The sequence below is a fragment of the Enhydra lutris genome, unplaced genomic scaffold (assembly GCF_002288905.1).
Source record: "Enhydra lutris kenyoni isolate GAN:26980312 unplaced genomic scaffold, ASM228890v2 scaffoldscaffold37, whole genome shotgun sequence".
In the NCBI taxonomy this organism is placed as follows: Eukaryota; Metazoa; Chordata; class Mammalia; order Carnivora; family Mustelidae; genus Enhydra; species Enhydra lutris.
Window position 1 is genome coordinate 16816284 of NW_019154121.1, and position 17793 is coordinate 16834076.

Here is a 17793-nt window from a genome sequence, read left to right on the forward strand (position 1 = left end):
TTTGTAATCCTAACACTAACCACAGCAATAGGGACATGTTAAGTACATAGGAAGTTGAATGAAAAATAACCGGATGAACAAATGGATGGACTAAATTTTCCTTGAGGACCTGCATAGGAGATGAGCAGGAGATGCTTAATAGCAGGTGTTATATTTAATTCAAATGTAAATATTAAAATTTGTTTCAAAACCTAAGGGGCTCCTTTTGATTACTCCTCTTTTTTTTTTAATTTTTTATTTTTTTTAAAACATATATTTTTATCCCCAGGGGTACAGGTCTGTGAATCGCCAGGTTTACACACTTCACAGCACTCACCATAGCACATACCCTCCCCAATGTCCATAACCCCATTGATTACTCCTCTTAATCACACAGTATTTCTAAAGAAGTAGGGGCATTTGGGTGACACCATTCTTCATTCTGTATCACAGTTCTAAGCACCCTCAAATGTTTAGCATTCCTGGATCCGACCTCACTATGTATCAGTGATAGTCTCCAGTCATGTGACACTCCTCCATGCATTTCCAAATCCCGCCCCCCCACCAGGAAGGGGGACAATACTACTTTCCAGCTGAAAATCATTACTTTAGTGAGAAGAGCTGATTTATCATCAAATGTCAATTCAGCTGGAAAATTGTTACTGTCAGCATTTGATGGAGTCCTATAATTTCATTAAATCCTAAGAGCTTTCTGAGTGTAAGAGAGTATATCCAAAACCTTAAAAACAAAAGAAAGAAGAAAAGCAGACAGGGATACCTTTTAGCCACATCACTGGGTTTCTCCCCTGCTTTGTTGGTAATATTACTGTCTGCTCCCATTTTAATTATCCACTGCAAACACTCTATGTGGCCTTGCCCAGCAGCTGTTTAAAAAAAAAAAAAAAAGACAAAAACAAAAATACACACAAAAAGTTATTGTTATTAGTAACAGTTGTCTGATATCTTGGACAGTACCATTAGAGAATATTTTCATAAATACTGATCCTTGTAATAACCAACAAAAGTTGGGCAGATGTTATTCTCTGTTCATTTACGTATTTATTAGGCAAACACTTAATCAAAAATCTACTGGGCTTACCTCCAATACAGAGGACTTTGCATCCCGATATAAAATTTATATAAAAATTTGAAGAAGATATAAAAGTTGAAGCTCAAAGATGTTATTTATTTAACATCACGCAGCATGCAAGTAATGGATTTGAAACTATAATCTAGGTTTTCCCAGTCTTTATCCAGAGTTCACCTGCTGCTATCTATAGCTCCTGATGAATCTTGCAGCTGATCAAAATATGAGCACAGTCCAGCCACAGGGCTGACTACCTGGACTTCGAAAATCTTGGTCATCTTATGTAAACAGGTAATTCTTCTGACTTTCATGACTCAACATTTACAGGCCCCTCACTAATCACCTGAACTGTTTACCACCTTTTTCTAAATCTTGTCCTTAATACATGCACTCAGGATTAATTTTCACCTCCACAACACTGTTTATGTGTCCTCCTGCCTAGTGCCCAGCCCTCAACTATATGTTCATCTAACTTCTACCCATCCTTCTAGATCCATCTGAAGATTCAGGGAAGCTGGGTGGAAAGATACTTAATAGACTTAAAAGATCTGACCTTAGGTCTACTCAACAGTGAGACTGGAGGGCAGGACAGAACTTAGCAAGTGGTTGGCACATACAGACCTTCAATAAATGTCTATGAAGTTGAGGCATGAATAAGTGAATGAGAATACTAAGAAAATGTCAGCTTTGCTCTTACCAGATGTGTAACCTCAGTCAAGAAAACTGATTCCTCTGGACCCCAATTTCCTCATTTTTTACAGAGATGATTTCATACTTAGAGGGTTCATAAAATTAAAATAAGGATTAAATGTGATGACAGTTTTACACCCCATTAAGTATTTTACACCCCATTAAGTAGCATATAAACATAAGGTATTATTTCTGAATTCCCACGAACACGTCTCTAATAATTTAACCCTTATCAACTTCTTCTATTCCTCGGTTTCTACTCCTGAATTCCTACTGCATGTATTTTAAGAAACAAATACTTTTTGGCATCAATTACTCCTAACTTCTACAAATCTCTAGATGTTCATGGTTGGAAGTATGTACTCCTTAGCAGTAAGGTCTGGACCTCACACTGTCTATGTGGTGCAGACATACGGTGGGTGCTGACTATAAGTGCTTCTGTAAAATGAATCAAAGACTAGGAACTTTTTGATATACCTCTAGTGCCTCAAAAAGGGAATTCACCTTCAATACTGGCAACAGAGAAAAGAGGACACAAAGTCAGATACTGTAACAAAGTAAGAACTCTTCTGTCCTCCTCTAGTTCATTCAGAGCCATCTCCCAAACTCGGAATTGGCCCCTGAAAATTCTGGGCTTTCTTGCTCTCTCCTACAGAAAATCCAAAACCACTCAAAACAGTACAAGATTTCCCAGACCTCTAGAAATAACCTCACTTTAGACAAAAACAGCAATATATTCCATCTTTAAAAGTTACAAAAGGTATTTATGAATCACAGATAATTGTTTTGTCAAAGATAGAATGAGCTTAACCCCACATTTAAATTTTATTACACAGGTAATGTTTACAAAGAGGGGAAGGGGAAGCTAAGTAACTTCTCTAAAATGAAATAAAATAAAAGGATTTTTACCCAGGATCCTTATTGTACATTGGTTAGGATATGTTGATTAATTTGATCAATGTATTATAAGAGAAAGATAAAATTATGCTGTGGCTAGAAATTTTTAAGAAATCATTTGAAATACTTATGGCTTAGCAAATGAAAAAAAGGAGCAGTCACAGTAGGTGGATTTAACAATTATTAAATGACCAAGAAAAATGCCTCAATAATAAACACTGCAACTGGGTGCCTGAGTGGCTCAGTGGGTTAAGGCCCTGCCTTAAGCTCAGGTCATGATCTCAGGGTCCTGGGATTGAGCCCCTCATCGTCATCGGGTTCTCTGCTCAGCAGGGAGCCTGCTTCCCCCTCTCTCTATCTGCCTGCCTCTCCGCCTACTTGTGATCTCTATCAAAAAAAAAAAAAAAAAAAAGAAAAAAAAAAAAAACTTTAAACACCGCAACTTACTTACTGAATCAAAATCAAAATTAAAGAAAAAGAAGCAGAGAGATTAATAAATGTAGAAAATGTGGATTAAGTTATAAAGAGACAACTTTAATTTACCCAATTTGGATATAATCTAAACATACAAATGTTCACCAGGAAAGCCAAGTGTACACAAAAGGCCCCTTCCCTTACTTGTAGCAACTTATCATCCCCCATCACACTCCCTGTTCCACCCCTGGCCCGAGGAGTCCTCAATGGACAGACTGACAAGACAAGGGGTGAAAGGCAAACACTTTGGGTTCCTCAATTTCACCCTCCCATCTTCTCACAATGGCTGCATCACAAACACCCTAGTGTTATGCATTAAGCCCTTGAGAATCTAATTCCAGTTTCCTCATTTCAATCTTAGTTCCAGTGGTGAAGAAACGACTGAGAAAGGCTGAAAAACAGCCATCAATAAAACTTAATTCTTCCTGTGAAGATGAAATATAAGCATCATGATCACACCTATCTTTTGCTACAGTGTCTGAATGATACCCCACATATACATTAGTAATAAAATGTGGTTATATTTAGGGCTGCCTGGGTGGCTCAGTGGGGTAAAGCCTCTGCCTTCAGCTCAGGTCATGATCCCAGGATCCTGGGATCAAGCCCCACATCGGGCTCTCTGCTCAGCAGGGAGCCTGCTTCTCCCTCTCTTTCTCTGCCGGCCTCTCTACCTACTTGTGATCTGTCTGTCAAATAAATAAATAAAATCTTTAAAAAAAAAATGGTGTTATCTAAGATAATAAATGAAGGCTTTGCTCCAGGGTACCACATTTTAAAATATATATACATACACATAGTGCACACTTTAAGTTTCCTCCCCATCCACAAATCCCATGGTGAAGAGCTAAACTCCTAGAGAGCCAAGCTAAGATGGAGGAGTGAGATTTTCCAAGTCTGGAATAAAGTGTTTACCAAAATAGGAACCTCTCTGTGTGTAGAAGAAACCCCCTTTGCATTTCCCTTCTTCTTACTCCACCTAACCTCTCTTATAAAACTACTGGTACACATGATGTTTAAATTCTATATTGGAGATTCATTATGAATTAAACCAAATTTAACAATTAAAATAAGAAGCTAACCAACAAGAACATAACCTATGATTGGGACTATCAGAAGTTATTTACAAAATAAAATATAATTCAAACACATGACTGCATTAGCTACCCTACTGTCTTTTTACTCTACCCCCACCCCCCCCCTTTTTTTTTAAGAGTTAAGTAATCTCTATGCCCAACATAGGGCTAGAACTCATGACCCCAACTTCAAGAGTCACATGCTCTACTGACTGAGCTAGCCAGGTGCCCCCTTTAAAATTTTATAAGAATTACTGACCATTGGACACCTGGGTGGTTCAGTGGGTTAAGCCTCTGCCTTTGACTCAGGTCATGATCCCAGGACCCTGGGATAGAGCCAGGATCAAGCTCTCTGCTCAGCAGGGAGCCTGCTTCCCCCTCTCTCTGCCAGCCTCTCTGCCTACTTGTAATCTCTGTCAAGTAAATAAATAAAATCTTAAAAAAAAATACCTGCCATTACATTATGAAATAACTGACAATATCACAAATGAAGCAGAATGGAAATTTCAGATGCATTAAGTTAAAGATTTGGTTTTTGATTTTATAAATTAAAGGAAGACTGGCAAAAGTAAATCCTAGAGTACCCATACTCTCAACAAGGTGTTGACAATTTGACAAAGTCTGATTAAAAAACCAAAAAGCTAATTAATATTTTAGAATTCCACACAGAAGGAAGTAGGGAATACAGATCAAAGTAGTGGACATTCAGAAATTGTGTTCAAATCTAATGTTTATTGATATTTCTATAAAAGTAAAAACATTTTTACGGAGTACAAGAAAGAAGAAAATTCTGCTATACCTTTTTTTCAAATTCTGTTATACCTTTTTCATGCTTTAGCAAGAATTAATAGATCATTTTAGTACAAAGAAAGTATTAGTCCTAAGAAACTTCTCCAGCTGTGAATTTCATATCTTAACACGTCAATGTCTTAAGAGAATTTTCACTGGAATTACCCTAAATGTGATAGTTAATTTCTGGCATCATAAGAGGAGTATCACAAATAAACTGTGTACCATATAAGGGAGACTGATATCCCGTAGGGTATTAGGGTAAGTTCTACATTTTCACATGTTTCTAAGGGATAATTATTTTAAAAGGTAAAAAACTTCAACAGTAATTGTGTCAGAATTGAAAATGAAGCAGGAATCATAACTCACCTTTATGCATAGGAGTTGATCCATTATTATCCCGTTCATTAATATTAATTACTCCATCTTCAATTAATTTCTTGAGCATTTCCAAATCACCTTTAAAGGCAGCCACATGACCTGGAAATGCTAAGGCTATGAATAAAAATTCAGCATTTCAGTAAACATATCAGTTCATTCTTTCCCCTGCCTTAAGCAGTCACAAAATTCAAATTTCAATATTAACTCAATTAAGAATGTTATACTATAACTAGTTCAGTTGACACAATGACAAGTAATAATAAGAGAATCATAAAATTATTATTAACTGTGTAGCCCTTTCTCCCCACAGGACTTCAAACATGCCAAGAGTAGTACTGTACCAAACTATTCTTAGCCATACTCCATCGTCAGACCAACACAAAACATAAGAAGATGGTCATTTTCAACCCTTTCAACCCTTTGTATAAAAACTGGAAGCAGATGAAATATACACATATATATACAAACACATATACATACACACACGACTGTGTAAGTGTACCTGACCTAGTACCTAACTGTAAGTACTTGATAAAATGTTTTTAATGTAGCAACTACAAATACTGAGCCCTTACTGAATGCCGGACATGGTAGTAAGCACTCGTAAGTAATGCCTCATTATAACCCTTTTAACAACTTAGTTATTAAATGAGATATAGTTATTCTCATTTTTTTTTTAAAGATTTTATTTATTTATTTGACAGAGAGAGATCACAAGTAGGCAGAGAGGCAGACAGAGAGAGGGGGAAGCAGGCTTCCCGCAGAGCAGAGAACCCGATGCGGGGCTCGATCCCAGGACCCTGAGATCATGACCTGAGCCAAAGGCAGAGGCTTTAACCCACTGAGCCACCCAGGCGCCCCAGTTATTCTCATTTTTAAATACAGAAAGGAAACAGAACAGCCAGAGTATTTTTAATGATTTATTTATTTATTTTAGAGAGAGAAAGAGAGAATACAGTAGGGAGAGGCTGAGGGAGAGGGAAAGAGTCCCAAACAGACTTTGTACTGAGCACAAAGCCCAACACAGGGCTCAATCTCACAACCCCAAAATCGTGATCTGAGCTGAAGCCAATAGTTGGATGCTTAACCAACTGCACCACTGAGGTGCCCCTCCTAAGAGTATTTTTAAAAGAACAAGGTTGGAGACTTACACTACCTGATTCTAAGTCTTACCATAAAGCTATCATAATAGCTTTGATATGATAGCTTACCATAAAGCTATCATAATCAAGACAGTTGTGGTATTGGCAAATAAACAGATATATAAGACGGAATACAGAGGCCAGAAACACACCAATACATATACAGGCAAGTGACTTTTTACAAAGCTGACAAAATATTTCAATGGGGAAAGGAAAGCCTTTCCAAAAAAACGGTGCTAGGACAAGTAGCTATATGTGCGTGGGGGGGTGGTAAACAAAATTTTAAATGAACACTTAATTTCACTCAAAATTCCACATAAAATTTAACCTGACATAGATGGAAGATCTGAATTAAAAAGCTAAAACTGACAAAGTTTTAGAAAACTATTGAAGAGGGGCACCTAGGTGGCTCAGTGGGTTAAAGCCTATGCCTTTGGCTCAGGTAATGATCCTAGAGTCCGGGGATGGAGCCCTGCATTGGGCTCTCTGCTCAGCAGGGAGCCTGCTTCCCCCCTCCCTCTGCCTGCTTCTCTGCCTACTTGTGATCTCTGTCTGTCAAATGAATAAATAAAATCTTAAAAGAAAAAAAGGAAGAAAACTATTGAAGGATATCTTGCTAACTTTGAGGTGAACAAATATTTCACAGATAGGACACACAACAAAAGACATGGAGAAAAGACTGATAAATTGTACTTTATCAAAATTTAAAACTTTCGTTCTTTGAAAGACACTCCACGGGGCGCCTGGGGGCTCAGTCAGTTAAGCATCCAACTCTTGATTTCAGCTCAGGTTACCATCTTTGGGTCACGAGATCAAGCCATGTGTCAGGCTCCATACTGAGCATGGAGCCTAAGATTCTCTCTCCCTTCTCTCCCTGCCCCTCCCCTGTTAATCACATGCACTCTCTCTCTCTAAAATAAAAATTTAAAATATATGTACATATTGCCATGAAACCAGGCAAGCTTCAGAATGGGAGAAAATATAGGCCATAACATATACCTGACAAAAACTCTATAAAGAACTGTCAAAAGTCAGTAATTAGTAGACAAACAACCCAATTAAAAAATGGGCAAAAGAATTAAACAGATACTTGATAAAAGATATACGAATGCGGGGTGCCTGGGTGGCTCAGTGGGTTAAGACCTCTGCCTTCAGCTCGGGTCATGGTCCCAGGGTCCTAGGATCAAGCCCCACATGGGGCTCTCTACTCAGCAGGGAGCCTGCTCCCCCACACCCCACCTGCCTCTCTGCCTACTTGTTCTCTCTGTCTGTCAAATAAATAAATAAAATCTTAAAAAAAAGATATACAAATGCCCATTTGAAAAGATACTCAATATTATTAGTTTTCAGGAAAATGTATATTAAAACCATGGTAGGGTGACACTACATGCCCATTAGAACAGCTAATAAAACAGACTGACCATATCAAGTGCTAACAATTCCATGGAGCAAATGGAATTCTCATACATATCTGGTGGGGATATAAAGCAATACAACTACTTTAGTAAATAGTTAATAACAACTTTTTTGTTGTTGTTGTTAAGGCTTCACACCCAGCATGGAACCTACTATGTGACCTGAACTCATGACCCTAAGATCAAGACCTGATTTGGGGTCAAGAGTCAGATACTTAGCTGACTGAGCCACTCAGGTGCCCCTATTACACAACCTCTTTAAGTTAAACATAAACCCACCATACATCCCACTCTTCCATATTTACCAAGAGAACTGCAAACATATATCTATGTAAATGTTCAGAGCAGCTTTATTAATAATAGTCCAAAATTGGAAATAATCCAAATGTTCATCAGCAGGTGAACTGTTAAAAAGAAACATTCAGTACAACCATATAATGGAGTGTTACTTGACAATTAAAAGGAATGAACTATTATTAATATACATAACAGGGATGAATCTCAAAATAGTTCCATTAGAAAATTCAAACTGATCTATAGGGACAGAAAGCAAGTAAGTGGTTGTGTGGGGCCAGGGTGAAAGTAAGGGTGAACTGCGAGAGGTTCACTCCAGAGGTGATGGAAATGTTTTATATCTAGATTGTGATGGTTTCATGAGTGTAAACATACTTCAATACTCATCAAACTGCACTAAATAAACTAATGAACACAATTTATTATACAAAATCATACTTTAATATTAATAAAGTTGATTCTAGGGGTGCCTGGGTAGCTCAGTTGTCTCAATGTCCAACTCTTAACTTGGCTCAGGACATTATCTGGGCTGGGATGGAGCCCCAGGTCAGGCTCCATGCTCAGCAGGGAATGTGCTTAAGGATTCTCTCCCTCTGAATCTGCCCCTCCCACCATTTGTGCAGACTCCCTCTCTCTAAAATAAATAGATATTAAAAAAAAAAAAAAAACCTTAAAAATAAAATTGATTTTTTTAAAAAGGATATCTTAATCAGAGTAAAAAACAAGCCACAGTGTGAGAGAAAATATCTGTATCAGATAAAATTAATGAAGAATTGGAATTGAGATTATACAAAGAACTCAAATTATTTAGAAAAGAACAAAGAACATGGCTTTTAAAAAGGGAGAAAAGTAGGGTGCCTAGGTAGCTCAGTCAGTTAAGCCTCTGCCTTCAACTCAGATTGTGATCCCAGGGTCCTGGGGATGGAGTCCTGCTATCAGGCTCCCAGCTCCACAGGAAACCTGCTTCTTCCTCTGCCTCTGCCTTTCTCTCTCTCTTTCTCTCTCTCTCTGTCTCTCTATCTCTCATGAATAAATAAACAAAATCTTAAAAAAAAAAGGGGGGGAGAAAAGTATAGGCAAGCAATTTATAGAGGAGAAAACTACAATAGCCATTAACTTACAGAAGGATATTCAATCTCATTCATAATAAAAAGAAAAATGAAAATCAAAGTACAAATTAAGGCTTTTCATGCCCAGTTGGCAAAAATTATAAAGTCTGACAATACGGAATATCATTCCTCTCAATTCCCACCAAACATTGCTGATGAGAGTGTAAACTTCTGTAATTACTCTGATGAAGAATCTAGCAATCCCTGTTTATACTGAAGATGGGCATATCCCACCAAGCAAACCCTAAAGCAGAATGCACACCTATTTACCCAAGCCATGCTCTTAACTCTCAGTCTTCAGAGAAGATAGGCAGTCCCTCAAGAAGGCACAACCAACAATCCCAGTGTGCCACGCAAATACTGTCTGTGGGGGCTATGTGTTAAAAAGGTAGTGACCTACTTCTCTAAAGAATCTCTTGTATATGTACTTAAGGAGACACATACAAGAATATCCATGACCACACTGACTGTAATAGTGAAAAACAATCTAAATAACAAACTGGAAAATGGATAAGTAATGGTTTTCATAAAATGCAATACTATACAAACAAAAAGGATAAACTGGAATACTTCCATTGGCCTAATATCAAAAACATAGTATTTTCTGGAAAAAAGGAATAGAAGAATGCATACTGTTTAAATGCCATTTTCATAAGATTTTAAAAGAAGTTTCAAGGACTGTTAGTTGTCTACTAAAATGCTCTTCCTTCAATAGTACGAGAGCTTCAGCTGAGGTGAGTCTTCTCAGCTACGTACTGAATCCTCCAGGCTTTCCCACAGCTAGTATGCCCACGTGACTCAACTTTCACCAGTGGAATGTTGGCAAAAGTAATGAGTACAAACAAATCAGACCTTGAAAATCTCTGGTCCGAATCTTATAGTCTTGCCTCCTTCCCCACCTCCTGCTAAATCTGCTACAAGCAGAGAGAGCTAGATGGGAAGAAAGCCAGCACAGCACAGATTCACTCTTCAACCTGGGCCAATCATATGAATCTTCGGCTGCTGAATTTTAGGATTTCTTAGTTAGAACATGTTAGTCTATTTCTCCAAAAACACATAATAGTACATATTTTGTGAGTACATATTCACTAAATAGAAAACCTATAGAATGGAATTAGAAATCCAAAACAATAGTTACCTCTGAGAAGAAAAAGAAATGAATGATATCAAAGAGAACCAAGAAGCTTTTAAATGTATAGCATTGTATTCTTAAATCAGTGGCATAAAAAATGTATTCATTACATTGCATTAATCTTTATATATTTCTGCCTAAAATATTTCATAATAAAGAAGAGAAACTGAATGAATGTGTGGACAATTATAAGTAACATATTTAAACATAACATTTGCCTTATAACTTTTTTTTTTTTCGACTTACTCTACTTATTAAATGCTAAAACATTTCAGGTTTATTACTTACTTTCCTGATCTTTTGGATCACTTCCTTCATACTCCGCTTCTTGGATAAACTGCAAAATGTTCTGCTTAAAGAACCTCTGGGCCAGATCCAATACATTTTCTCCATTATCATTGAAGGCTTTTAAAGCTTGGGTTTTACTGTTCATTCTGCTGAGTAGGAATTTAAAGCAGTGAAGGTGACCTTCCATGGCTGCTAAGTGAACTACAGCAGAAAGAGAAAAAAAAATTTTTAATTGACTATAAAATAACTCAAAGAAAGAAATAACAACATTGGCTCTCATCCTCACAGGGAGATGACTGCCCCTTCCCTGTGTAACAGGGAGCCCACAAGTCCTTACTCAGCCTTCTACTCATGCGAAAGCAACAGTCTAAATGATTAAATAGATACACATACTATGAATGTACAGACACCAGAGAAGAGATACCAAAGAGCAGGCCCCAGAATATTTCCTTGAAAAGTGAAATCCCAATTATGCCACTTATAATTACACAAGAAAATACTTGCTATGTAAGACAAATGATAGGTAAACTTATTTTAACGTTTTAGAAAAAAGTGGAATAAACCAAAATAGTCACTATGCAAATATGAGTGTTATTTTTATCACTATGTATTTTGACACCTTTCCTTAGACATTATTTTTATTAAAAACAGGGAGACTGGATCAGAGCTACAGACAAAGCACACATACGACCTCACCATTTCTATTCTCCATCCTTGAAAATAGAGAAAAGATATTTTTGAAGCCAAAAAAGACTAGAAAAACAAACAAGAACTCCAAGAACAAACAAGTGTTAAGGAACCCCTGAAAGAACACATACTGAATTAAACTAAAGGAGAGCCACAACCCCAAATCTGCCAAAATCAGGAATGGTTCTGGGATATTACTAGCTTAGAGGCAGTGATTACAAAGGGAGGGTTTCCATCCTCTGGAGAAGTGACTATTTGGGTAACGGCCCAATCAATATACACACCTTGCCTCTGGAGAAGCAGGTCAGTGCCTAAGTGACCAGTGTAATGCAGGAGAAACAAGATGTAACAATACCCAAAAGGTAAGCTGCTGGCACACACCACTCAGCTGAACCTGAATAAAATGAAATATTCCCCCCTAAAACTTGAGGAGACTCTAACAGCTCACTCATCAGATATATACTTACATGTCTTTCAGGCATTGGGAATTAACATCAAAAACTCAATTCCTCATCCCTCTTGAATACATTTTCCTTTAGTTTTCCCCATCTTAACTGATAGGAACTCTCTCTTTTCCATGGAGTTCATGCCCAAAACCCTGGAGCCATCCTTGATTCCTCTTTCTGTCACTCTCAACACCTCATCAATCAGCAAGTCTTAATCGCTCTATCTTTAAAGAATGCACAGATCCCGATTACTTCTCACCATCTCTGCTACGTCTGCTCTCCTCCAACCAAATAGCAGCACTAAATTTTGTATTGCATCAGGCTCCCAACTGCTGTATTTCTCCCCTTGCCATCTCCACACCCACACTGCAATCTACTACCAAAAAAAAAAGAGAAAATGTTTATTTTTTAAAATTTAAATTTATTTAACATATAATGTATAATTAATTTCAGAGGTAGAGATCAGTGATTCATCAGTCTTATATATAATACCCAGTGCCCTCCTTAATGTCCATCACCCAGTCACCCAACCCCCAACCCCTGCCGGCCAACAACCCTGTTTGTTTCCTATGATTAAGAGTCTCTTATGGTTTGTCTCCCTCTCTATTTTTTCCTCTCCTCCCCTGTGCTCCCCTTTTGTGTCTTAAATTCCACATATGAGTGAAATCATATAATTGTCTTTTTCTGTTTGGCTTATTTCGCCCAGCATAATACCCTCTAGTTCCATCCACATCATTGCAAATGTTAAGATTTCATTTCTTTTTAATGGCTGAGTAGTGTTCCATTGTGTGTGTGTGTGTGTGTGTGTGTGTGTGTGTGTGTGTGTGTGCGTGCATGCACATCTTTATCCATTCATCTGTTGATGGACATCTGGGCTCTTTCCAGAGTTTGGCTATTGTGGACAATACTGTCATATACATTGGGGTGCAAGTGCCCCTTTGGATCACTACATTTATATCTTTGGGGTAAATACCCAGTAGTGCAATTGCTAGGTCATAGGATAGTTCTATTTTCAGCTCTTTGGGAAATCTCCATACTGTTTTCCAGAGTGGTTGCACCAGCTTGCATTCCCACCAACAGTGTAAGAGGGTTCCCCTTTCTCCGCAACCTCACCAATATCTGTCGTTTCCTGACTTGCTAATTTTAGCCATTCTGACTGGTGTGAGGTGGTACCTCATTGTGCTTTTGATTTGCATTTCCCTGATACCAAGTGATGTGGAGGTTTTATTCATGTGTCTGTTGGCCATTTGGATGTCTTCTTTGCAGAAATGTCTGTTTATGTCTTCTGTCCTTTTCTTGATTGGATTGTTTGTTCTTTGGATGTTGAGTTTGGTAAGTTCCCACAGATCTTGGATACTAGCCATTTCTCTGATATGTCTTTTGCAAATACCTTCTCCCATTCTGTAGGTCATCTTTTGGTTTTGTCAACTGTTTCCTTTGCTGTGCAAAAGCTTTTTATCTTGATGAAATCCCAGTCATTCATTTTTGTTTTTGTTTCCTTTGCCTTTGCAAACATGTCTAGCAAAAAGTTGCGGCTGAGGTCACAGAATTTGCTGCCTGTGCTCTCCTCTAGAATTTGATGGATTCCTATCTCATATTTAGGTCTTTCAACCATTTTGAGTCAATAGTGTATGTTGTAAGGAAATGGCCCAGTTTCATTCTTCTGTTTGTGGCTAAATGGGTTTTATTCCTGACTGCAAGGGTGGTTCAACATCTGTAAATCCTAGGATTCTAGAACTTTGGGGCTAGGAGGGCAGAGGCAGAGATGGAGAGAAGAGTACAGTCCGATTTCATTGGTGTTCCAGTCAAAGAATAGTGGAAACAACTTTAACATTTCTTTTACATATGTTACTTCATTCAAGTGCTGCAAAAATCCTATGATGATGAAACTGCAGCTCGGGAGGGCTTAAGGACTTAATCGAAAAGGACACAGGTGGTAAGTACGCTTTGGAGAAGACACTGGAAGCACTATACTAAATCTCCTTGTGGAGAGTGGTGTGGTTAGGCTGGGCAACAGCGGGCAGGAAGGGGTAGAGAAAATGTTCTTAAATGTAGTCAGATCATGTCAGTGCTGTGCTCAAAATCCTTCAATGGCTCCTGTTACCTCTCTGACTTCGTTATCTATAACTCACCCTCTCACTTCTGTTCTAACCAAACTGGCTCGCTGTTACTACTTGCTCTCAAATACACTCCTGCCTCAGGAGCTTTCACCAGCTATTACCTCTTTCTGAAATAACCCTTCCCCATTATGGTCACAAGATCTACTCCCTCAGCTGCTTCAGGTCTTTATCCAACTATCGCCTCTTCCACGAAGGCTTTCCTGACCACCCTATTTTAAACTTCATCCTCTTTCATATTCTACTCCCTTCTCTGACTTTATCCACACACATAACTCTATAATATAATTTATGTTCTTTTGATTATTATCTACGTCCCGACCACCACCACATGAAGGCAGGGACTTTGGTCTGTTTTATTTGGTGGGACATCCCTAGTACCTAGAAGAGGGAATGACACGTAGTAGATGCTCAGCAAATAAATGCTGAATTAATAACTTAAGAGATTTTAACACAAGCAATCTAGTACTGAAGCCAAACTTTTTTTTTTCTTTTTAAAGATTTTATTTATTTATTTGACAGACAGAGATCACAAGTAGGCAGAGAGGCAGGCAGAGAGAGAGAGAGGAAGAGAAGCAGGCCTTCCGCTGAGCAGAGACTGAAGCCAAATTCTTAACCTCTATATTATACTATTTAAAAATATAGTATATATGGTCATAAAAAATTATACTTGTTTAAAGAAATAAATGTTGATTTTTTTTAAATGAGCAAGCAGAAAAACTTTTAAAAATGATCAGGCATATTTAATAAAGAATCAAATAAAAACAAAATTGCCCCCTACTTTGTATTACAGAAAAGTCAGTTCCAGGTGGGCTAGAAATCTAAATGTGAAAGTAAAATAATAAAATTTCTAGAAGAAGGGCGCCCGGGTGGCTCAGTAGTTTAAGCCTCTGCCTTCAGCTCAGGTCATGATCTCAGGGTCCTGGGATCAAGCCCTGCATTGGGCTCTCTGTTCAGCAGGAAGCCTGCTTCCCCCCTTCTCTATGTCTGCCTGACTACTTGTAATCTCTGTCAAATAAACAAATAAAATCTTTAAAAAAAATTTTTCTAGAATATAAAAGAACACCTTCATGATCAAAGAGTGGGGAAAGACTTTTTTTAATAGGATTCAAAAGGACTAGCTATAAAGGAAGAGCTTATTAAACTTACTAAATTGCAGTTAAAACTTCTATCATCAAAAAAATCTGAAAAAAAATGAAAAGGTAAGCCATAGGATGGAAAAGATATTTGAAAGAAGAAGATATTTGCAATATATGCAATATTTGCATATAAGTGACAGAGAGCTTGTATCTAGACTACATAAAGAACCCCTACAATTTTTAAAAAGAGAGAAAAACTCAATAAAAAATAGAAATCAACAAAAAATTTGAACTGGTACTCTAAAAAGAAAATAACCAGGGGCACCTGGCTGACTGTCAGGAGAGCATGCAACTCTTGATCTCAGGGTTTGAGGCCAAGCCCCACATTGGGTATAGAGATTACTTAAAAATAAACATTTTTAAAATAAGAAAAAGAAGGCACCTGGGTGGCTCAGTGGGTTGAGCCTCTGCCTTTGGCTCAGGTCATGATCTCAGGGTACTGGGATCGAACCCCTCATTCGGCTCACTGCTTCCCCCTCTCTCTCTGCCTGCCTCTCTGCCTGCTTGTGACCTGTCAAGTAGATAAATAAAATCTTTAAAAAAATAAAATAAAATCTCCCTGATATGAGGAATTTGAGAGGCAGACTGGGGGACCTGGGGGGTAGGGAAGGAAAAAAATGAAACAAGATGGGATCGGGAGGGAGACAAACCATAAGAGACTCTTAATCTCACAAAACAAACTGAGGGTTGCTGGAGGGGAGGGGAGGTATGGAGAAGGTGGTTGGGTTATGGACATTGTGGAGGGTATGTGAAATGGTGAGTGCTGTGAAGTGTATAAGCCTGACGATTCACAGACCTGTACCCCTGGGGCAAATAATATATTATATGTTAATTAAAAATAAAATAATAAAAAGAACAGTATTTTTTTTTAAAAGAAAGGAAATGACAAGATGGCCATTAAATATATGAAATAATGTTCTATAATACTTATCAATAATTATTTTAAATATAAATAAACTATTAAATACTCTAATCAAAGGACACAGGGGAAGTGAATGGATAAAAAAACAAGACCCATCTATATGCTGCCTATAAGAAACTCATTTCAGACCTAAAGACACATAAAGACTGAAAGGAAGGGATGGAAAAAGTTATTTCACTCACATGGAAGTGGGGGGAAAGAAGCTACAGTTGATATATTTATATCAGACAAAACAGACTTTAAAACAAAGACCATATGATAAACAAGGACATTACAACATGATAAACAATCATGCAATAAGAGAATTTAACAACCATAAATATCTATGCACCCAACATCTACATACATAAAGCAAATACAAACAAACATAAAGGGAGAAACTGATAGTAATCAAATAATAGTAGGGGACTTTAAAACCTCATTTAAATCAATGGCTAGATCATCCAAGATGAAAATCAATAAAGAAATAGTGGCTCTGAACAACAGATGAGACCAGATGGACTTAAAAGATACATACAGAATATTCCAACCCAAAGCACCTGAATACTCATTGACTTCAAGTGCACATGGAACATTGGACAGATCACATTTGGCCACAAATCTCAACAAATTTAAGAGGACTGAAATGATATCAAGCATCTTTTCCAACTACAATAGTATAAAACTAGAAATCAAGCACAAGAAAAAAACAGAAAACACAAACATGTAGAGGTTAAACAATATGCTACTAAACAACCAATGGGTCAACAAAGAAATCAAAGAGGAAATTATAATACACATGAAGACAAAAGAAAATGGAAACATAATGGTCCAAAATCTTTGGGATGCAGCAAAAGCAGTTCTAAGAGGCTTACCTCAAGAAACAAGAAAAATTGGGACACCTGGGTGGCTCAGTGGGGTAAAGCCTCTGCCTTCAGCTCAGGTCATGATCCCAGGGTTCTGGGATGGAGCCCCGCATCGGGCTATCTGCTTGGCAGGGAGCCTGCTTCCCCACCCCTCTCTCTGCCTACTTGTGATCTCTGTCAAATAAATAAATAAAAATCTTTAAAAAAAAAAAAAAAGAAAGAAAGAAACAAGAAAAATTTAAAAAAAAAAAAAAGAAGAAACAAGAAAAATTGTAACAATCTCACCTTACACCTAAAGGAACTAAAAAAAAAAACAAAAACAAAAACAAAAAAACAAAGTCCAAGTTTGCAGAAGGAAGGAAATAATAAAGATCAAAGAAGAAATGAATGAGAGACTAAAAAAATAACAATTATAATAACAAGAAAGACTAATGAAACCAAGAGCAAGCTCTTTGAACAATAAAACAAAACAAAACTGATAAACCTTTAGCCACACTCATCAAGGAACAAAAGAGAGAGAATTCAAATAAATAAAATCAGAAATGAAATGGGAAAGGGCCACCTAGCTGGCTTAGTTGGTAGACCATCTAACTCTTGATCTCAGAGTTATGAATTAGAGCCCCACATTCAGTGTAGAGATTACTTAAAAATTTAAAAAAAAAAATTTTTTTTTTTTAAATGAAATGAAGAGCACCTGGGTGGCTCAGTGGGTTAAGCCTCTGCCTTCAGCTCAGGTCATGATCCCAGGATCCTGGGATCAAGCCCCACATCAAGCTCTCTGCTCAGCAAGGAGCCTGCTTCCTCCTCTCTCTCTGCCTATCTCTCTGCCTACTTGTGATCTGTCAAATAAATGAATAAAATCTTTAAAAAAATAAAAAATTAAAAAA

At 37.6% G+C, this 17793-nt stretch overlaps 1 protein-coding gene across 1 annotated transcript in view; it reads right to left on the bottom strand.

The window, feature by feature from the left end:
- LOC111154445 (ankyrin repeat domain 42) overlaps positions 1–17793 on the bottom strand; it is a 67355-nt gene that overhangs the window by 28375 nt on the left and 21187 nt on the right. The window contains exons 6-8 of the mRNA XM_022514049.1: positions 10751–10951; positions 5359–5484; positions 758–863 (exon numbers count right to left, since the gene is read on the bottom strand). Of these exons, the coding sequence (XP_022369757.1) occupies positions 758–863; positions 5359–5484; positions 10751–10951 (433 nt within the window). The remainder of the gene's footprint in view (positions 1–757; positions 864–5358; positions 5485–10750; positions 10952–17793) is intronic.